General features: G+C 51.0%; 7 protein-coding genes across 7 annotated transcripts; 3 read left to right on the top strand and 4 right to left on the bottom strand.

The window, feature by feature from the left end:
- Positions 1-1,129: 1,129 nt before the first annotated feature.
- BDV14DRAFT_212230 (putative amino acid transporter) lies at positions 1,130-2,937 on the bottom strand (the record flags this gene model as incomplete). The annotated part of the gene is made up of 4 exons (XM_073776267.1): positions 1,130-1,728; positions 1,775-2,235; positions 2,279-2,459; positions 2,512-2,937. 4 exons carry the CDS (start codon positions 2,935-2,937, stop codon positions 1,180-1,182), a joined length of 1,617 nt encoding a protein of 538 aa, XP_073622672.1. The 3' UTR covers positions 1,130-1,179.
- Positions 2,938-5,060: 2,123 nt separating this feature from the next.
- Positions 5,061-6,927, top strand: BDV14DRAFT_212227 (general substrate transporter; the record flags this gene model as incomplete). Its single annotated transcript, XM_073776266.1, has 4 exons — positions 5,061-5,272; positions 5,318-5,632; positions 5,679-6,205; positions 6,256-6,927. The coding sequence occupies exons 1-4, from the start codon at positions 5,248-5,250 to the stop codon at positions 6,925-6,927; spliced, it is 1,539 nt and encodes a 512-aa protein (XP_073622671.1). The 5' UTR covers positions 5,061-5,247.
- Positions 6,928-7,188: 261 nt separating this feature from the next.
- On the bottom strand, positions 7,189-9,014 carry ugd2 (putative UDP-glucose dehydrogenase Ugd1). Its single transcript, XM_073770473.1, has 3 exons — positions 8,741-9,014; positions 8,205-8,680; positions 7,189-8,135 (listed from the first exon to the last, which is right to left on the bottom strand). Exons 1-3 carry the CDS (start codon positions 8,955-8,957, stop codon positions 7,233-7,235), a joined length of 1,596 nt encoding a protein of 531 aa, XP_073622670.1. The 5' UTR covers positions 8,958-9,014; the 3' UTR covers positions 7,189-7,232.
- Positions 9,015-9,790: 776 nt separating this feature from the next.
- On the top strand, positions 9,791-11,256 carry ayg1 (heptaketide hydrolyase ayg1; the record flags this gene model as incomplete). The annotated part of the gene is made up of 6 exons (XM_073774738.1): positions 9,791-9,880; positions 9,940-10,014; positions 10,068-10,807; positions 10,856-10,988; positions 11,040-11,113; positions 11,160-11,256. The coding sequence occupies 6 exons, from the start codon at positions 9,791-9,793 to the stop codon at positions 11,254-11,256; spliced, it is 1,209 nt and encodes a 402-aa protein (XP_073622669.1).
- A 92-nt stretch (positions 11,257-11,348) lies between these two features.
- Positions 11,349-13,296, bottom strand: tpcJ (oxidoreductase tpcJ; the record flags this gene model as incomplete). Its single annotated transcript, XM_073774737.1, has 5 exons — positions 11,349-11,535; positions 11,600-12,770; positions 12,823-12,875; positions 12,928-13,079; positions 13,132-13,296. 5 exons carry the CDS (start codon positions 13,294-13,296, stop codon positions 11,349-11,351), a joined length of 1,728 nt encoding a protein of 575 aa, XP_073622668.1.
- Positions 13,297-13,885: 589 nt separating this feature from the next.
- On the bottom strand, positions 13,886-15,179 carry BDV14DRAFT_205451 (alkene reductase; the record flags this gene model as incomplete). The annotated part of the gene is made up of 3 exons (XM_073774736.1): positions 13,886-14,499; positions 14,565-14,895; positions 14,961-15,179. The coding sequence occupies 3 exons, from the start codon at positions 15,177-15,179 to the stop codon at positions 13,886-13,888; spliced, it is 1,164 nt and encodes a 387-aa protein (XP_073622667.1).
- Positions 15,180-15,669: 490 nt separating this feature from the next.
- On the top strand, positions 15,670-20,009 carry BDV14DRAFT_212214 (Molybdopterin-binding domain of aldehyde dehydrogenase-domain-containing protein; the record flags this gene model as incomplete). The annotated part of the gene is made up of 4 exons (XM_073776265.1): positions 15,670-15,925; positions 15,973-18,172; positions 18,235-19,411; positions 19,461-20,009. 4 exons carry the CDS (start codon positions 15,670-15,672, stop codon positions 19,992-19,994), a joined length of 4,167 nt encoding a protein of 1,388 aa, XP_073622666.1. The 3' UTR covers positions 19,995-20,009.
- Between the last annotated feature and the right edge of the window lie 483 nt (positions 20,010-20,492).

The raw sequence follows: 20,492 nt of genomic DNA, 5'->3' as shown, positions 1-20,492 counted from the left end.
TGTCACAGTGTACACCTGGATACCTGATTCCTGCCTGATTCCTGCCTGCTAAAGGTATATATATGCGAGAGCAGTGTAAAGCCTTCGGCTTTACATCCTAGTCTTTTGCTGATAGTGCAGCGGTTTAGGCTTCTGAATGCTCCCAGAGGTCGCGCCGTGACAGTCTTGCTTTAATTCCTTCCTTACAGCTTTGTACGCCTTACATGGTTTGCCAGGTGTATTAAAAAGCTTTATTAGTCAAGAAACTTTTAAAGGATGGCTCTAGAAGTCCCTCTACACCAACAAAGCAGGCGCTGGATGAGTTTGTCAAGGGTTGTAAGGTAGCTATCTATAATGCTGGGCTATTGGCACAGGAGAATAACAATCTCCATTCATATGTTACAGATCTCATGATAAAAAAGAGTTATTCTAGGCAGTTAATAACTTCTATGGATAGTATTTTATTTAAGGAAGGTCAGGAGCTTATTTTATTAAGAAATAATAAAGTGCAAGTTAAAGGGGAAGGGTCAAGCACTAGTGCCCTTCAAACTTTAAAGAGACCTAGGCGCGCCCCACCAACATGTTCAGATTGTGGAGTAAAAGGTCATAAAAGAACAAGTTGTCCAGCTTCTAAACGTGTATGAATTAATTAATTTAAACTACAATTGATGGAGTTATTAAAATTGAAAGTTTGTAGAGCATGGGGATGGTGGGGAAAAACACCGGCCGCCCGGGATGCACCGGCCGCCCGGGAATTACGTTAACTAAATAGGGATCTGATGCCTAAGCGAAGTCGACCTCTAGGGGCAGGCGGTACTGGAGGGCAGTATGCTCCGACAGAATGGCCTGCTTCAGAATGGAACGTGGTTTATCCGGTTCGTCAGGCCTCGGCATCTCGAAAAGGGCAGTTCCGGGTCCCGGCCGGGCTTCGGCGCGTCGCTGGGGACGTGGACAGAAACAACAAAATCAAAAGACATTTGTATGTTTAGGACTTTGTCAAGTATTGACTTCTGCTTCGTTTACTATAGCTCTCGTAGTTGTATCGATCTACCCTCAGTTCGAGCATTTGGTAGTTGATGTGCTGAGACCGCGTTGTGTCTTCACGAAAATATGTATATTTGCGTTTCCCATCCAACAATACACTATGATGACGCTGGAGGGGGACACCCATTCCTAAGTGATACCTACCTTGCAACTAGTCTACTTGAGAACCCACCCTACAGTCTTCTTAACAAAACCCCCACCCTTCGCCTCCTCATCCTTAGGCGCATAGAACCGCCTCAGTTTATCAAGATCAATATCTCTCGCATCAACCCACCACGGGCCACGATACCAGATCCTGGCGCCGAGATAAATCACCAGAATCACAATAACACTCACATAGTTCGCAAAGAAGTCTTTCGCGTTTGATGTAGTATGCAATGGCCAAACGGAGAGGTAGAACTCTGCGATGATGAGCAGGACACACCATGTTAATCCCCAGATTGATGCGTAAGGATAAGTCCATGTCTTCCAGGGGAGATCAGCTACGTCTCGACCTTGGACTTTCCATGCGTATCGCATTCGCAGGTGCGATAGACAGATAGAGCCCCAGCCGAAGAGCGTAAAGAGGGAAGTCAAGTTCGAAAACCAGCTGAAGACGTCGGACCCGCTGGCGCTCACGTTGAGGTATGCGAGTCCGCCGCCGATTAGGAGGGTGATGAAAAGACCCGCGACGGGACGGCCTTGTTTATCGGCGCGTCCGAAGATCTGAATTGTTATTTATCATGTCGGCTGTGTTGGTGGGTAGACTAACCTTTGGAGCGAGGCCGAGATGGCTTAAACCCATTAGGATTCGCGAGCCACCGAAGCCAGAGATAGATCCAGTAGAGATGATCGAGATGAAAATCACGGCATTCATGATATGAGCGAGCGCAGTAATTCCCGCATTCTGGTAAGCAATAACAAACGGGGAACTGCTACCGGAACCACCGAACAGGCCGGGATCGGTGGGTGACACAGTAATGGTGATCATCAGGGACCCGAGTATGTAGAACAGGGACAGGCGCAACCAGATTGACCCGACGGCGCGGGGAACAGATTTGCGAGGGTCCTGCGTCTCTGCTGAGACGAGTGCAGAATTCTCTGAGCCGGACATGGCGAAGATGCAGGTTGGCATTACGCTGAGGAAACCTTTGAACCCGTTGGTAAAGGGGGTCGCGTTCCAATAGCGAAAGCCGATCGCCTCTTGATTTGGGGCGCCGCCAGCCGATACCACTGGTGAGATTAGATGAGCTCGTCATCTGTAAAAGAGACATACCGATAAGTGAGATGATAACCACAAAGATCCATCCAAACTTGATACTAGAGCAGACAACCTCTACCTCGCCAAAGAACTTAACAGCCCACGCATTGACGAATATAATCACAAACCAGAATATGGTGATCCAAGCTGCGGTCGGTACAGAGTCTGTCCAGTAGTTCAGAACAGTCACGATGCCCTAGATCCAGCTTGTCAACTTCCAGGTATTTGGTCCCGTCTAGGTTTCATACCTGCAACTCATTCGCAATTGTAATGAAAGCACTAAACCAATACGCCCATCCCACCGCAAAACCCACTGAGGGATCGACAAAGATACTGGACCATTGAACAAATGCGCTGGGCAAGGGATACATGACAGCCATCTCGCCGATGGCATGAGCGACCGACCAGATCATTGTGCCGGCCAGGAGGTACCCAATGAAGATAGCAGCCGGACCACCATTCTGAAGCGACACACCACTCCCTAGCCAAAGGCCCATACCAATAGATGAGCCGAGCGCGATCATCGTCAGATGACGGGTTGATAGCTGCCGATGGAGATCGGTGTCTGCGCCATGGTCGCCGGTGTAGTGAATGGGCTCATCGTGGATAGGCTTCTCAGTGCTGTTTTCCTGACTGCTTGCGCCGTCGGATGGAGAGATGGACGTCGACATCATTTTAGTCGTCATGTTCGGTTGAAGACTCAGAAAAGTGCATTTGAACGAGGACTGAAACAGCCAGGGGGGGCACTATATGTAGTATCTTCCCTGCCAGGAATTGGGCTCTGGGGTAGTACGACATTCGATGTCGGGCTGGAGGTGGCCGAGGCATGATGAAACATACCTCCGATAAGCTCAATTGAGTTGCAGTGATTGGACATGTCGAAAAAGCAATGAGATAGTGAACCTCAACAGCGGAGTTTCTTATCTCGCCCCCATCTAGCTTGTGGACAGGAGGTCTTGCCATCTCAAACAGCAAGGGGGCGAGAGGCAACCTCATGGCACAGATTACGGGGTACGTCCCCTTGCATTTGACCCTCGATTGTCTCATTGCCCATGCGAGCGAGCATCTCTGTTGTTGCTGTTGCCTCTGCTGTCATCATGCCGTGTAAGGTTGCATTTTCACGAAAAAGCAAGACTCTATCGTATGGAACGTTGCCCTTCCACCGCTTTACCCTGTTGGTAAGGACACGCGTCGCGACCGTGTTCTGTACAGCATTCGACGCATAGAGCATGTAAGGCTTATCTGCAGTCGTAATTAGTGGGTGCGATGCTATCAAGATGGACTTAGTGGGAGATAGGAGAGCAAATGCCTACCTAGGCGACAAGGGCGACGGGGATAGCGGCACCAAGTGACCAGGTAAGAGATAACGAAAGATATAGGAGGAGAAGACCTCTTAGTCTATCGTATGCTATCATCGTGGATTGCGTGGAGGAATCAAAGAATGATAAGAAGGTACTTTTGTTTCTGGACGATGGTCTTGTTGGAGATAATGGTCGGTCGCCGGGGGTGGAAAGACCATCGCACCTTCCCGTTGTCAGGTTCACACGATGTTATGCAGGGTACAGATGCAAATGCATCTTTCGCTGCACGAAGCATCAATTGCGCGTCGATATACAGGCGTTCAGAAACCTCGGCCATTGTTGCTCCATTGGCCGATACAACAGGGCCATGTTTGGGGATTCAAGTCGAAACAAGGACGTGGGATTACCCCTGATCTTATCTGATGATCGCTTGGGTTTCAGGACCATATTCCCATAAGGGCGACCTGCATTATTCAAGTCTGGACTCGAGTGCTTCTCTGGCCTCGAGTGCTTCTCTGGCCTCGCAGTAGTGAAGTCGGTCAGTATCGGCGACTATTGCGACATCGGAGGTTGGGGATTCCGTTGTCCATGTCGCAGGATGCCTGCACTTCCGTCGCATCTAGTCTGTTCTGGAGTCCTGGATAAACTTTCATGAAAACTGAACATCATCGCTCGGTTCCCCTTGAACCATTGTCGAACCACTTCATCTTCGACAACCGGCTAAATGCAAAGCTGGATCTCCACGACAAGAGTGGGTATACCGGTGGGGCGCCTCCGGGTCTGGGGTTGAAGTTGGCCCATGGGGAAGCATGAATGCACATTGTTCGATACAGATGATGCTTGTCGAAGCTTCGTCTGCACATCTGGCACTCGGGAAAAAGAAAAGTATACTGATCGTCCGGCAGGCTTCGGGAGAACATCCCACGATCGGGCTCGCTGTCTCAAACTCAAAGCAAGTGGAATTGCGCAAGACGGCTAATTTCCGGCTTCGCTGCGACGGTCGCTGCATGTACTGCACTTTCTATGAGAACTGTCCCAAAGCGGCCCGAGCATTAACCGGCTCACGGCTGTCCCAGATGCAGGACGAACCTCTCGGCACCGGGATCAAGGCTGCTGTCACAGGCCTCTCGTGCCTAGATCTTGGTCAAGCCCCCTCACGCCGCTGACGCCGCGACAAGGAACATAGATTAAACGGCAAGGATTGAAATTAGCCGGCGTTCCTTGAAGGAGCATGTAGCGTCCTCGTGGCGTTGGCAGCTTCCACACCCCTCGTCCTCTCGGTGATTTAGCCCTTCACGACGAGATCCCGAGTCCGGTGGAGATGCCTTGGGTGCTTCCCAGCAAGGCCGCGATAATCGTTTCTTGTCCTGTTCTCGCTGCATGGCACCACTTCGCTTAATAGGCGGACAAAATCAGCCGACTGGTGGTGGTGCAGGGGGTGACCCACCGTGACGCATTGGAGCCCTGAGTCTGGGGATTCTGGTTGGATTTTGGCCTCTTCCCCGTCTCGGGCCTCCGCAATCCCGCATTTCGTTTCAGTGTTACATTGTTGGGGTTGGATTGTCCTGGAGGCCGCCAAGTAGGTTGTCCTGGGGCTGTCAGGATATAAAGTAAAGGTCTTGTCCGTATTCTAAATCCATCTCCAGACTTCCCCGGTTGACCCGGCCAAGTGCGATACCCACGATGTTCCGAATCACTAACATTTACGGTAGGTGGAAGCCTTCTTAGAGTGTCTTCCTTGCTAACGGAATAGTCCTCGCTGGCTTTGGCACGATCGGCGGTGCCCTCTTCGGTTTCGATGTCTCGTCCATGTCCGCCTTTCTGGCGACGGAGCAGTATCTCGATTATTTCAACAACCCCAACTCGGATCTGCAAGGAGGAATCACGGCGTCCATGTCGGCGGGGTCCTTTGCCGGTGCTATTGCCGCTGGATTCATTGCCGATCACCTTGGTCGACGATGGAGTTTGATGATCGCATCTTGCATTTGGATCATTGGTGCTGTTATTCAATGCTCTGCTCAGAATGTCGCTCACCTTGTTGCTGGTCGTGTTGTCAGTGGTCTCGCTGGTAGGTTCCTATATATTACCACAACTTCATATACTAACAGGAGTAGTCGGTATTACATCGTCGCAGGTCTGCGTCTACCTCGCTGAGTTGGCACCTGCTCGCATCCGCGGCCGTATCGTCGGTATCCAGCAGTGGGCTATCGAATGGGGTATCCTAATCATGTACCTGATCTCCTGGGGCTGTGGCAAAGGTCTAGAGGGAGCTTCCGCTTTCCGTGTCGCCTGGGGTGTCCAAGCTATCCCTGGACTTATCCTTCTTTGCGCCCTGCCTTTCTTCCCTGAATCGCCTCGATGGCTTGCCGGGCGCGAGCGATGGGAGGAAGCACTTGATATTCTCGCAGACCTTCATGGTAAGGGAAACCGCAGTGATCCGGTAGTCCAGGTTGAATTTGAAGAGGTCAAAGAGGCTGCTCGAGTCGCGCATGAATCCAAGGATGTCACATTGCTCGCTCTCTTCGGGCCGGGAATTTGGAAGCGAACTCTTTGTGGTGTCAGTGTTCAAGTCTGGCAGCAACTGCTCGGTGGAAACGTTGCGATGTACTACGTCGTTTGGATTTTCCAGATGGCTGGAATGGTAGGCCTTACCACACCCCTTTCCCAACGACAATAACTAATGGCTCACAGAGCGGCGACACATCCCTCTACTCATCCATCATCCAATACGTCATCTTCGTCGTCACAACAGGCGTGATCCTCCCGTACATCGACCGCATCGGCCGACGCTTCCTCCTCATCTCCGGCGCAATAATCTGCATGGTCCTGCACTACACCATCGCAGCCGTAATGGCCGTGCACGGCAACCCCGTCGACGAAATCAACGGCAACGCCTCCCTAAAATGGGAGATCTCCGGCGCGCCCGGCAAAGCCGTGATTTCCATGTCGTATATTTTCGTCGGTGTTTATGGTCTCACCTGGGCACCAGCAGCATGGATCTACGCCTCTGAAGTCTTCCCGCTCAAGTACCGCGCCAAAGGCGTCGGTGTATCCGCGGCCGGAAACTGGATCTTCAACTTCGCACTGGCTTACTTCGTTGCGCCGGCGTTTACGAATATCCAGTGGAAGACGTATATTATTTTCGGTGTTTTCTGTACGGTTATGACGTTCCATGTGTTCTTCATGTACCCTGAGACTGCGCAGCGCTCGCTTGAAGAGATTGATCTTATGTTTGATACGGATGTTAAACCCTGGAAGACTGCTAAGATCAACGATCGGTTTACGGAGGAGGTTGAGAGGCATCGGAAGGAGAGTGTTGTTGAGGAGCATGTGGGGGATTCGAGTCATAAGGAGGCCGTTTAGTTGGTTTACTTTGGTTACCTAGCTGGCTGGGGGTTCGTTATGAATGATGTCGATGTTGATTGTTATGACTTGGATGGTTTTATCTGGGTTGATGATTGATAACCTCCATTCTCAATATACTGGTTACGACTTACAGTAAGGCCAACCAAAGGGCTTGCCGCCTTCCTCTCATTAGTAGCATTCCACATACATCTAGGGGCCTGTGGGTCGAAGTAAAGTTATGATAATCTCATTACGATCTCGTGACCGCGTACCTAGCCGGGGAGGGTTAAGTATTCGACAATCGAATAACAACAGACTGAAATTTACTGCTCTATCGTCTTAAACCCCAACTGCTTCATCTTCACCCGATCAACGCCATCGCCCATACTAAGCAACATCTTCGGCTCCTCCATAGCAGCAGCTACCCTCTGCCACGCCTCATCACTCATTCGTAAATAGCCCTGGACTAGCACAGCACAACAACCAGAACAAGCCTCTTCCAAGGATCCAGGAATGGTATCATCCCTACCGGTGTCTCCACTGTCCCGTAGCATCCGTTTGCCCTGTGTTTTCATTGAAGATCCGTCTCCATTCCAGACCTGGATCCACGCCCCAGAGTCTCTGAGTCGTTTGAGCAGGAAGGATGAAATGGCTGGATCTTTTGTGCCGACAACGGCAATCCTCTTACTGTCCATACTCTCCGGGAGAGCAGCGAGCATCTGTTCGACGGTCCTCCTCCTCTGAATCTGATCAACTTGACCTATTGCATCCCAATAACTAGCTATACTTCCCAGCCCAGACTGCGTGATGACATCGGTCAGGAATTGGACCTCATTTTGCAAAGCTCCGCATCTCATTGTATGCCCTTCGCCGAAATTAGGAATTCCAAGCATCCACCCGACGTTACTCGCACTTGCTTCGGACTTGGCACAGAGGGTTCGGATTGATTCGATAGACGCCATCTGCTGCGCTAGGAGGGCCTTGCTTGCTATCCGTCCTAGCTCAACGGACCACGCGTCCATGGTTACAATGTTCTCCTCGGGGATCCATGAGGTGTATAGTCGTTTCAGGGCAGTGATGCTCGCTTCCGATGTTTCAGGGGAGTAGAGATGACCGATGATGACACGATCGGAGACCATGATTTCGTGTATGGATGCCTTGGGGAGGGTAAAGGAGGGGTTTGCGAGGACTGTGAAACTTGCCGTTGGTGAGGCGTTGGCTTTGAGCTGTACCTTTGCGTTAGTAGATGCTATGCGAGTGGAAGAAGAGGGGGGAGGTGGGGGGAGGAGACATACGTTGTTGGTGATATACTGCGTCACACCGTATGGAGCTGCCGCTCTCTGAACAATGATCTTATGTCTTGTCGAGTTATTCGCTATAATCCTGAGAATTGGATTGAGGTATGAGTGGTCCAGAACCGTCGACTCGCCGTTCCCTGGCTGGGTAGATTCCATCTCAACGCATAGAAAGATAACATCTGCGCTTGCGACGCCAGCATGGACGTTCATAGAGAACGCCAGGTTCGGTAATTTGCGGCGACGTTCGGAGTGGTATACTAATGCCTCTGGACTGGATGGCTCTTGTTCACCCGCGGCCGTGGACTCCGCGCGCCCGTCTAGATACGCGTCGTCGAAGAAGATCTCCTCCAGACCAGCCTCGGCGATGGGCAAGTCGTCGGAGTTCCATGCTTTGATCAAGTCCTTCCGCCGATCCACGACGGAGAACTCGATGTCGGGATTATGCTTTGCGAGAGTTACTGCTGTCAATGCGCCTGTTGAGTGTCACGTCAGTTACTGCTCCTTGAAGAGTATCATAATTTCAGCGAACTCACCCAGCCTCCCAGCACCAACGATACAGCATCGGCGGACGTTCTCAACTTTCGTTTCTCGTAGCTCTTGGGACGGTCGTTTCTCGATACTCTCTGAGTAGGTATGGCCCGCGACAATTGGTTTTGCTTGCTCCTTTCCCCTGAGACCTTTATACCGGCGGTGGGCGAAGAGGAGGCCAACGCCAGCAAGGACAAACACGATCGGGATGAAGAAGAACATATTGAACAAGATGTGGATATGTGCTATTCAGGTCGCTCATGGTTGAGTTAGTTGATGATGGTTTTACGAGGACCTGGGATTGTCCAGGATGTTCGTTGAAAATGGAGTAGCGGTCTGATGGAGCCAGGCTGATGAGCTGGCAATTCTCCGATTGAGGCGCTGAACTACCACTGTGTATACACAAACGCGTGTAGCTCATGCCAACTGTCAAGTGGACAGAATGGTAAGCCAATCATTGTCCGTGTTATGTTTGCTCCGTGGCTAGTCTAGCCTATAGTCTTCTGTAGGTAGCTAGCACGGTCAATGATGCTAAGGATAGCTCAGGTGGATCAAGAGTATCCAGAGGCAAACATGTCCAGCATCAACTCAGCGGATGTCGCGCCGAGAAAAAAGTGCCTTGTATTGGAAATAAGTTCCGTTTCAACAGTCGCATGGACCATAGCGTACCTACCTAGGGTAAGAGTCTCTACGTGGGTAGCCAGAGCCCTCGCCACCGACCACAAGCCAGTCTGCCTAACCCACGCACTCCCCTGCAGACGCACTTAGGAGCAATCAGATAAAAAAACACCTCATTGATTCCTTCTTACTGCAACATGATGTTTAGTCAATGATGTCAATTGAGGCCGTGGGTTGCGGGTCGTCGATTTCGTGTTCTCGAAATGCGCGGTGCCTTGGAATGTCTAGACGTCATGGTTGTATATGCATTGCGACGGAAGCGAGGAGTCGCCTCCGACACCATCAGAGAAAAGGGATGCCATGTCTCGAATATTTGGAAATAGATCTGAGTCTGGAGAGTATATTCTTTGTTCTTCTTGTGAGAAAGTGATTAAAATATGGGGTGGATTCTAGGCGATAAGTTTGATGCTGTTGCACCGCACAAGGGGTCGATCAAGGGGCTTTGGGAGACCAAGTGGAAATTCGCGGTAGGCTGCCATCGCATACCTATACGTTGGGAAATGCAGCTCAGTACTAACTGCAAAAGTGTGAGAAATCCGTCTACCCTTTTCACGACGGGAGCATTGTGGATTTCGAGCCCATCTTCCAATACCTCATTGCTGTATGGTTCTGATATACACATCCTGCATAGGCGAGTGTAACTTACGCACATAGGAAAACGTCAACGACGCCTACAGCGACGACTATACAAAGGCCTTCCTCCCCGCTGCCGAATCACTCGAGCAGCGCGCATCAGCGGCCTTGCGAGAAAGTGACACAGGAAAGGCATCGGAGCTCTACCGCCGCGCAGCAGTCGTGTACCGCATCTCGCGATTTCCGTACGTCGGGCCCGAGACAGCCGGGATCACACGCGAAGCATTCGAGCGGCAGAAGAGGGTCTATCTGAAGGCGACGTCGTTTTGGAAGCCCGTGCTTCAGGAGCAGGTTATACCGCATACACATAGGGCGGGGGGTGACGGCGGACATGTCCCAATCTATATGCGTGTTCCGGATCATGCGACGGAGAAAAAGCCGGTGCCTTGCCTGGTCATTGTGACGGGGTTGGACGGGTACAGACCTGATAATAGTGCGCGCACGCACGAGATTATTCAGCGGGGGTGGGGGGTTGTGATTGCTGAGATTCCGGGGACGGGGGACTCGCCTGCTGGTCCTGCGGACCCAGAGTCTTCGGATCGGTTGTTGGATAGTGTGCTTGGGCATATGGAAGGTGAGGGGAGGTTTGATATGGGCAGGGTTGTTGTTTGGGGACTTAGTGCGGGCGGGTTCTATGCTGTTCGTGCGGCGCATACTCATGCTACGAAGTTGGCGGGGTGTATTGCGCATGGGCCGGGGGTGCATCATTTTTTGGATAGGGAGTGGTTGGATCATGTTGAAGATCATGAATATCCTTTTCCGTTGGTCTGACCTCGGTATGTTGGGTACAGCATTGTTAACCAAGACAGAATTATGCGTGCTTGGGCGAAAAAGTACGGTTATGATGAACCACGAGACTTTTACGAAAAGGGACAAGGGAAGTTCTCGCTTCTCGAGACGGGGATAGTCGACCAACCTAGTTGCCGGTTGCTGCTGTTGAATGTAGGAACCATCCTACCTTGTCTAAACTTCAAACTGACGTATCTTGCTTAGGGAGTCGACGATGGCATAGTGCCGATAGAAGATTGCCTGCTGCTCTTCAACCACGGACTGCCAAAGGAAGGAAGGTAAGACTCCAACCGTGGTTTAACTTGATGCCTCTAATGAAAATAGGTTCTTCCCCGGAAGCCAACATATGGGATACCCGGATAGTCTTGGAGCTGCGTATAAGTGGCTGGAAGGTGTACTGGGGTTCGACAAGGCAGCTTAGAACAACTGTACTGGGTATTAGAGTAATAGCGAATAAACACTGACTTAGCAGAAGGAACTGCGTAGCCGTATGCTATGTAAAGCGACGATTCGTCAAATCCCAGAGTCATCTTGATGGTACACCGACTCCTCCCAGTACTCATCCCACTCATCACACGTATCCTCAAACTCACCAATAATCGGTTCAATCAACGCTCCAATCTCACTCTCTCGCTCGACAAACTGCAGCGCAAGATTCTGGCTCGCATGCCAGGCAATATGGCAATGCATGAGCCACGACCTGCTCGTCATTAACCACCATCCCTCCAATATGGAACTAGAGGCAAGAAGAAAGAAATACTTACCCCGGATTATCACTCTCAAAAGCAATGACCAAGTACCCCGTCCCCTTCATAGTTGCCGTATCCCGTCGTGGCGGATTATCACGATTCAATTTAATAAGCGGTGTATACAACCCCCAGCCCTCAGCAAGAATAAAAAAGTCATGACCGTGGAGATGGAAAGGGTGGTATGCGTTCACGAGCCCAAGGTCCTGAATAACCCAGTAGGTCCATTGTCCGGGGTTCGGAATCTCGTAGATGTTGTACTCCGTTGGGAAGATGGATTCGTTGGCGTGGATCATGGCATTTGTCGGGTGGGACCAGTTTATTGTTAGTGCCTTTGTGTTGAGTGTCCAGTGGAAGTAGAGTTCTGGGAGGTCGTAGTACCAGGCTACGTTTAGGTTTTTCTGCGTGCTTGATTTACCGACTGTTTTGTGGACATAGGGGACGAGGCTGGCGTAGGGCTCGTCGCCGCAGGAGTTTGTTATGCTCTCCCATTGGGTGCTTGTTGGTTCTGCTGTGGAGGAGGAATCGTACCGTAGGATTCCTCTTATGTCGTCGTTGTCAATGGATAACCCGTTACAGGCTGTTTGATAGAGAACGCGCATCCAGTAATCCCCACCATCCCGGTTCGCTTCGAAGATGACATCGTGCCGTTGCCCGGATGTTAGTATCACTGCGTCTGTTTGGTAGGGTTCAATAGGGACAAGGTCCGCTGATATAACGGTGAGTTTGTGTCCGTCTATCGTAAACTTTAACCATCCGTCTACAGTGGAACTTATAAGTCGTAGTCGATACTTCTTGCCACTTTCAACGATTGCCTCGGACCGTTTACCTGTACCAAGACAAGCAGGATCCGCATCATCACCCCCAGGACAAGTAAAGATATTCGTCCCATTCAACAACCCCGTCGGCGGAACAGCATTCGGCCGAACAGGGAATCCTCCATACCGCGTATTCTCCTCCCAGAGTATAAAAGCAGATTTATGGGAGTGATCTGTTATAAAGACAGGGCCGAGATCAACGTCGTAGTTTGCGCTTGCGGGGCCATGGATTACCAAGGGCCCATAGAGACCGTCTGCGAGTTGGAGGCTAAAGTGTGAATGGTACCAGCTTGTGCCGTATTGCGTTGCGCGGAAGCGGTAGGTAAACGTTTGCCCTGGGGGGATGGGACATTGAGTTATGCCGGGGACGCCTAGTTGATATTAGTTGGGTATGGGGTTGATAGTGGGAGATGGAAGGGGTACCGTCGTATTGGTTTGTTCCGCGCTGCCAGATGCCGTGCCAGTGGACGGCAGTTCTATAAAGATTAGCCATGGTCCTTGTAAAAAATGGCTACAGATTCAACCTACCCATTATGCTCCAAAGCATTGGTAACATGAATAACAAGCTCATCGCCCCAGTCAGCCTCAATCAATGGGCCCGGTGACGTCCCATTGAAGGCGAGCATTTGCCGCTCGTAGCCATCTGGTGCGAGGGTGACATTTTCCGCTACGAGCCAGTACTGCGCCGTTCCATTAGTTTGCAGGACATTCGCAAGGTCCAAAGATGCCCACCTCTCGCGTTACGCCGGTATCGGGTGTTGTACTATGGTAGTCGGTTGATATATTGTATGCACCCCAACAATCTCGTGATGTAGGGCCATTCTCGCAGTTGTCGGATTGACCCTGGCAGAAGACCGCTAATGCCAGACAAACGAAGTATAGGAGGTGTGCTTTCATAATGCCGTTGTCAAGTATCTCATGGCGTTGCAAACACGAAGATCACCTTTCTGTTCGTCAGGGGCGGAATTGGATTTTATTCCATCTAGAGCTGTCCTGGTATCCTTGTGATTCATGCAGGTACGGCCTTCCCTGGCGGGCGTTGGTGTTCCTGACTCGAGGTTTCTGACAATATTGTCTAGAACCCAGGGAAGTCAAATGAACGATGCAGGGGCAACGAAAGCCATCCTCGGCACTGCAGCAGGTAGATTGAATGCACATGACAGGCCAGGTAAAATCAAAGGCCTTTCGGTTTTCAATCGAGTATAGATTCCCCGTCAGGAACGGGGCCCTCAAGACTCTCGGTGGCTCGGCAGTAGACCTTCTTTATCACGGGCCATTTGCCATGATCGTGCTAGGTTATCTTTACAAGGAGGTTTGTCTAGTAATTAGAAAGCTATTAATGAAGAATGACATCCATCGTATGACTCGATTGGTCTTGTTATATCTACAGGAGGTATGGGCCAATATGCACTACAAAGAAACTTCAATATAGCAGATGCTTGGAATTTTTTCTATTATGCCCATCTAGGTCCCTCTAAACCCCCATCTAAGCAAAAGCATAATCCGTATACCCCTTCTCCGGCGGATTCGCACCATAAAACGTCTCCCGATCATACTTGGTCAAAGGCAATCCCTCCTTCAACCGCTTCGGCAAATCCGGGTTACTGATAAACAACCGTCCAAAGGCAATTGCATCCGCACCATCAGATCCAACCTTCTCACCAGCATTCTCACCCTTGAAGTTCCCCGCCGCTATGAACGATACGCCGCCCTTCTTGAGGATAGTTCTGAATCCATCGAGGGAGGGCTTTTCAACTTCCTGCGTTGTTTCAAGCTGGTTGATCTTTTCGCTTTCATCGAGGACTTCGTCGAAGCGTGGCTCGACCATGTGTACGTATGCTAGTCTCGAAGAATCAGGGAGGGATGCAATAGCGTCGCAGAGGTAACTCCAGTGCTTGGGCGGGTTACTGTCCCTTGTATCCTGGAAGTAGTTGTATGGTGACAGGCGGATACCGACGCGGTCGGCGCCAATGGCGTCCGTCACGGCGGAAATCACTTCGAGGACGAACCGGGCGCGATTTTCAATGCTGCCGCCGTAGGCGTCTGTGCGGGTGTTGACGTTGTCGTGGAGGAATTGGTCGAGGAGGTAGCCGTTTGCGCCTGCACAAACAAGATTGCATTAGTACGGTGTGTTGAGGAGTCTTGGAGCAGTGGAGGGAGGGTACCATGAATCTCAACCCCATCAAACCCAGCCTCAATCGCGCGCTTCGACGCAGCAGCGTACTCGGCTACCGTCTCCTTGATATCGTCGACCGTCATAGGCCGCGGAGGCGCATCGGCAAAGACCGTCCCATCCGGCGCATTACCCGAGATGGGGATGTCGCTCGATGACACGGGCTGCTTTCCTCCAAGCATACCGGGTGTCGTTGCGCGACCGACGTGCCATAGCTGGCAGAGGATGAGGCCGCCCTTGGCGTGAACTGCATCAGTTACTTTTTTCCACCCGGCGATTTGGGACGGTGTGAAGATTCCGGGGACGCCGGGGTATCCTGCTGCCTGTGTACATATCTTATTAGTGGATGCCTTTGGGGAATACAGCCTGGGTTAGATTGGAATCATACAGATGCACTGATGGGCGTCGCCTCAGTAAGCATCAACCCGCCGTTTGATGCGCGCTGCTCGTAGTACTGCACGTTGAGGTCATTGGGCACCCATACGCCGTCGGACTCCTTGGTTGAGCGCATGCGCGTGCAGGGGGCTTGGATGACGCGGTGTTGCAGGGCGAAGGCGCCCAGGCGGAGAGGCTGGAAGAGGGGTTCGAGGGGGGAGAGGGAGCCCATTTTGCCTTTTTTGTGTGATCGGGTCTGTGATTGCTGTAGATCGGGGGTTAGATAGATGACTTCTTGAGCGTTCTGAGGGCGGGTATGCCTCAATTCCACGAGGGGTGTAGACGTACGGGATGTGTGATTTCTGCGAGGCAGTGGAAAAGGTACGATCAATCAATTGTCCTTTTTTTCACTTCCTTGTTGTACCTCTTCGCAAAGTCTTATACCTTTCCCCTCCACCACTATTGGTGGCCGTGCATATGCAGTAAACAGGCAAGAGTGGGAGGGTCCCATGTATCAGCAGTGGCAAACGAGCCAAAGTTGGGGGCGTTCAGACGACCACCACGATGCAGCTATCAGCTACCCCAACTCCCTTCGCAGATGGAGGCGATTTATTAATGTTTCAAGTCTGAATGGCTATCTGGGTTTTTGTCCACTTTATGCTACCTGCTCCCATTCTCTACCTTGTCCGTGGAGAATGAACTGAGCGAACATGGCTATGGCTATGGAGACACTCCTTGCTTCTGGGTCGAGTACCTTGTCGTTTTACCTAAACGGAACACTAATCAACTTGAAAGATCCACATCCAAGATGGACTCTGCTTGATTTCATCAGATCCCAGGATGGGCTCAAGGGGACGAAGTTGGGGTGTGGTGAGGGTGGTTGTGGAGCGTGTACTGTCGTTCTACAGACGAAATCCAAAGCTCACGGACGGATCCGGCATCTTGCTGTCAATGCCTGTCTATATCCATTGATTGGAGGTAAACTACCAAGCCTTGTCTATAGTCTTCGATGCTAATAGGAATAGTCTCCGGGAAGCACGTAATAACAATCGAAGGTCTCGGCTCCGTCGAGTCTCCTCACCCCCTCCAGGAACGCATATCCAAGTTCCATGCGTCGCAATGTGGTTTCTGTACGCCTGGTATTGTGATGTCGCTATATGCGCTTATTCGCAATGCGTTTGACCCGGCGACTGGAGAGTTTAAGTTGTCGGCTGATGATATTGAGATGAAGGGGCATTTAGATGGGAACCTTTGTCGGTGTACGGGGTATAAACCGATCCTGCAGGCTGCGAGGACGTTTATCCAGGAGGATCTTGGTGTGACGCCTGCTGTAGTGCCGGGGACTCTACCTGAAGAAGACAAGGAAGAGACGGAGACGGATCTCACAGGCTCAGACTCAGGCTCTGCATCAGCTTCATCTGGATCGTGTGGTCGACCTGGTGGATGCTGCAAGGATAGCCCCGGTGCATCGTGCAGCTCATTCAGCGAGTCTGATATCACGACTCCGTCGCCACCATCCTCACCAAAGCAATTCGAATTTATTCCGTATACGCCGACGACGGAACTCATTTTCCCGCCAGGTCTCTCGAAGTTTGAACCGAAGTTGCTTGTGTACGGAAATGAAGAGCAGGCATGGGTCAAGCCAACAACATTACAAGAAACTCTGAATATCCTATCCACACACCCAACCGCGACACTCATAACAGGCGCAAGCGAAGTCCAAGTCGACGTGCGGTTTAAGAACCTTGATCCGCCGATTAGTGTGTTTGTCGGCGATATTGCCGAGTTAACAGCCATATCCTGGAATCAGGATAATTCAATCCTCAGCGTTGGGGGTTCAGCACCACTTTCAGATCTTGAGGCAGAGTGTCTCCGATCCATTCCACTTTTCAAAGGCAGCAACCCAGGACGCGCATCTGTTCTCTCATCGATTGCAAAAACACTCCGGTACTTCGCCGGTCGACAAATTCGGAATGCCGCGAGTCTAGCGGGGAACATTGCGACTGCGAGTCCGATCTCTGATATGAATCCTCTCCTCCTGGCGCTGAATGCCACCGTCCATGCTACAACGGTGGAAAAGGAGGTGAAGATTGAAATGAAGGATATGTTCAAAGGATACAGAAAGACGTCTTTGCCAGCCGGGTCGCTCATCACGAAGATATCTATCCCTATGCCATCGAAGGACGGGATTGAGATCACAAATGCGTATAAACAGGCCAAGCGCAAAGATGACGATATCGCGATTGTATCCGCTGCGTTCCGAGTGAAACTCTCAGCTGAACAAAAAGTGCAAGATGTTTCACTGGCATTCGGTGGAATGGCGCCGACTACAGTCCTCGCACCAAAGAGCGCATCTGTTCTCATTGGGAAACGATGGGGTGATGCCGCAGCCCTGGATACAGTCCTTACATCCCTCGCGTCGGAATTCAATCTACCCTACAATGTCCCCGGTGGAATGGCGACTTATCGCCGAACATTGACGCTCTCCCTCTTTACGAGATTTTGGAACCATGTGAACCACAAACTCGGACTCGAATATGATGTCGATCTCGTGGATGAAATTCATCGAAGTATCTCAACTGGATACCGCGACGAGATCAACCCGCATGCGCAACGCGTGGTCGGCCAACAGATCCCTCATCTTTCGGGGTTGAAACATGCCACCGGTGAAGCAGAATACGTCGATGATATGCCGCCCTTACATAGAGAGTTGCACGGTGCATTCGTGCTATCCCAAAAGGCTCACGCGAAGATTGTAAGTATTGATTGGAGTCCTGCGATTGAGGCTGGAGCTACAGGATACGTTGATCATACTTCTCTCCCTGCGGAGCGGAATCTATGGGGGTCCGTGGTGCACGATGAGCCTATCTTTGCGAAGGATGAGGTTCTCTCGCATGGACAGCCTATTGGGCTTGTTTATGCGGAGGATGTTGTTACGGCGCAGGCTGCTGCGAAGAGGGTTAAGGTTGTTTATGAGGATTTGCCGGCTATACTCACGATAGATGAGGCGATTGAACAGAAGTCCTTCTTCAAGCACGGGAAGGAACTGAGACGTGGTGCGAAACCAAGTGAGATTTTGAAAGTCTTGAGCGAGTGTGAGTATACACTCTCTGGAACAACAAGAATAGGAGGACAAGAGCACTTCTACCTTGAGACCAACGCGGCGATTGCAGTCCCGCACGTGGAGGATGGGACGTTGGACGTTTGGTCTAGTACGCAGAATACGTATGTTCCTTCACCATCACCTTTACTCCTTGAGACCAGCGCAATGCTAACAACAGATTTAGTATGGAAGTGCAAGACTTCGTCAGCGAGGTAACAAACGTCCCGCGCCACAAAATCAACTCCCGCGTTCGACGAATGGGCGGTGCATTTGGTGGCAAAGAGTCCCGCTCTGTACCCATCGCATGCGCCGTCGCGATTGCAGCGAAAAAGACGAAGAGACCTGTTCGTGTCATGCTCAATCGCGACGAAGACATGATGACATCCGGCCAACGGCATCCGATCCAATGCAGATGGAACGTCGGATTCACACGCGAGGGTAAACTCATTGCCCTCGACGCAGACGCATACAACAATGCCGGATATTCCGTCGATATGTCCTCTGCCGTGATGGACCGGTGTCTCACGCACATGGATAACTGCTACTATATCCCGCACGTCTGGCTCCGCGGACACGTCTGCAAAACAAATACGCATTCCAACACTGCATTCCGAGGCTTTGGCGCTCCGCAAGCAATGTACTTTGCAGAGAGCATCATCAGCGCTGTAGCAGAGAAAATCGGAATAAGCGTCGACGAAGTCCGTCGGAGAAATTTATATGAAATAGGGCAGCGTACGCCGTTCCTCCAGACAATCGACGAAGACTGGCATGTCCCCATCCTGCTAGAGCAAGTGCGGCAAGAAGCAAAATACGACGATCGCCGAGGGGAAATCGAAAAATTCAACGCGCAGCATAAATGGCGCAAGCGCGGGATCTGCCTCATCCCCACGAAATTCGGCATTTCGTTCGCAACAGCACTCCATCTCAACCAGGCCAGTGCGAGTGTTCGTATATATACAGATGGCTCTGTATTGTTGAACCACGGCGGAACGGAAATGGGTCAGGGGCTATACACGAAGATGGTGCAGGTTGCGGCGCAGGAACTGGGTGTCCCTGTTGACCAGGTGTATACGCAGGATACATCGTCTGCGCAGACGGCGAATGCGTCGCCTACTGCTGCGTCGTCGGGGAGTGACCTTAATGGAATGGCTGTTAAGCATGCCTGCGATCAGATTAATGAGCGGTTACGGCCGTATCGGGAGAAAATGGCGGGTGAAGTAATGGGGAAGATTGCGATGGCGGCTTATAAGGATCGGGTTAATTTGTCTGCGACGGGGTTTTATAAGATGCCTACTATTGGGTATCAGTGGGGGAATTATGATCCGGATACTGTGAAGCCGATGTATTTCTATTTTACGCAGGTATGGCTTCTCTTCCCATTTATCAGGGCTATAATACTAATAGGTGCAGGGCGTCGCATGCACAGAAATCGAACTCGACCTCCTAACAGGCGACCACACTGTCCTCCGAACAGATATAAAAATGGACGTCGGCCGCTCCATAAACCCCGCAATTGACTACGGGCAAATCGAAGGCGCCTTCGTACAAGGCCAAGGCCTCTTCACAATGGAAGAGTCACTCTGGACGCAATCGGGCCAACTTGCAACGCGCGGACCAGGAAATTACAAGATCCCTGGCTTCGCAGACATCCCGCAGGAATTCAACGTTAGCTTTTTGCAGGGCGTTGGGTGGAAGAATTTAAGGAGTATTCAAAGCTCTAAGGGGATTGGAGAGCCGCCGCTTTTTATGGGGAGTACGGTGCTTTTTGCGTTGAGGGATGCGCTTGGATATGCGAGGAGGGAGAGGGGGGTAGTTGAGCCTTTGGTGCTGGACAGTCCGGCTACGGTGGAGAGGTTGAGGCTTGCTGTTGGGGATGAGATTGTGAAGAAGGTTGAGGTACACAGGAAAGAGGGGGAGAAGAACTTTTTTGTTGCTGTTGCTTGATATATATATATGTGCATATGATTCCATGAATGATGATCAGTTTGAATGTTACCTATAACCTCGGTGTTATTTCTACTACTTTGCTAAACTGGAGTTGGAGATTGTAACCGAGCCCCCGAGCTATATATTGAAGATCAGGGACGGGAACTTTAACACGATAATCCGACGTTCGCGTATGTTCTTTGAACGCGTCTAGAGGTCCTTAGAAGAGACCATCATTCGCACAGGTAAAACGAGAATCCGCACAGGTAACTAAGGCGCGCAAGGTGGTCTAACCTAAATGGGTTTAGTATACCAAGCAACACCACCAAACTTGCGAAGGTAGCCTACCGCCTGCAACATCCTACAAGAGCTCTATATTTAGACGTAAAGGTGTGATTTAAAGAGTTAAATATACCTTTAGACTACTTTTTAGCCAATTAGAGGTCCTTAAACCAGGGCTTTGTTAGTAAAAATACTATATTAATATTCTTAAAGCACGGTAAAGTACAAGCAGAC

The sequence above is a fragment of the Aspergillus stella-maris genome (genome assembly GCF_047715825.1).
Source record: "Aspergillus stella-maris strain CBS 113639 unplaced genomic scaffold BDV14scaffold_96, whole genome shotgun sequence".
NCBI lineage: Eukaryota > Fungi > Ascomycota > Eurotiomycetes > Eurotiales > Aspergillaceae > Aspergillus > Aspergillus stella-maris.
This window is presented reverse-complemented; position numbering and strand designations above follow the sequence as displayed.

Excerpts from the sequence above, each read along its gene's own strand:
- ugd2 (XM_073770473.1), bottom strand. The coding sequence starts at position 8,957 with ATGTTCTTCTTCATCCCGATCGTGTTTGTCCTTGCTGGCGTTGGCCTC. Across the intron at positions 8,681-8,740 it reads CGTTGGTGCTGGGAGGCTGG|GCGCATTGACAGCAGTAACT; the intron begins GTGAGTTCGCTG and ends GACACTCAACAG. Across the intron at positions 8,136-8,204 it reads CGCAGTATATCACCAACAAC|CTCAAAGCCAACGCCTCACC; the intron begins GTATGTCTCCTC and ends GCAAAGGTACAG.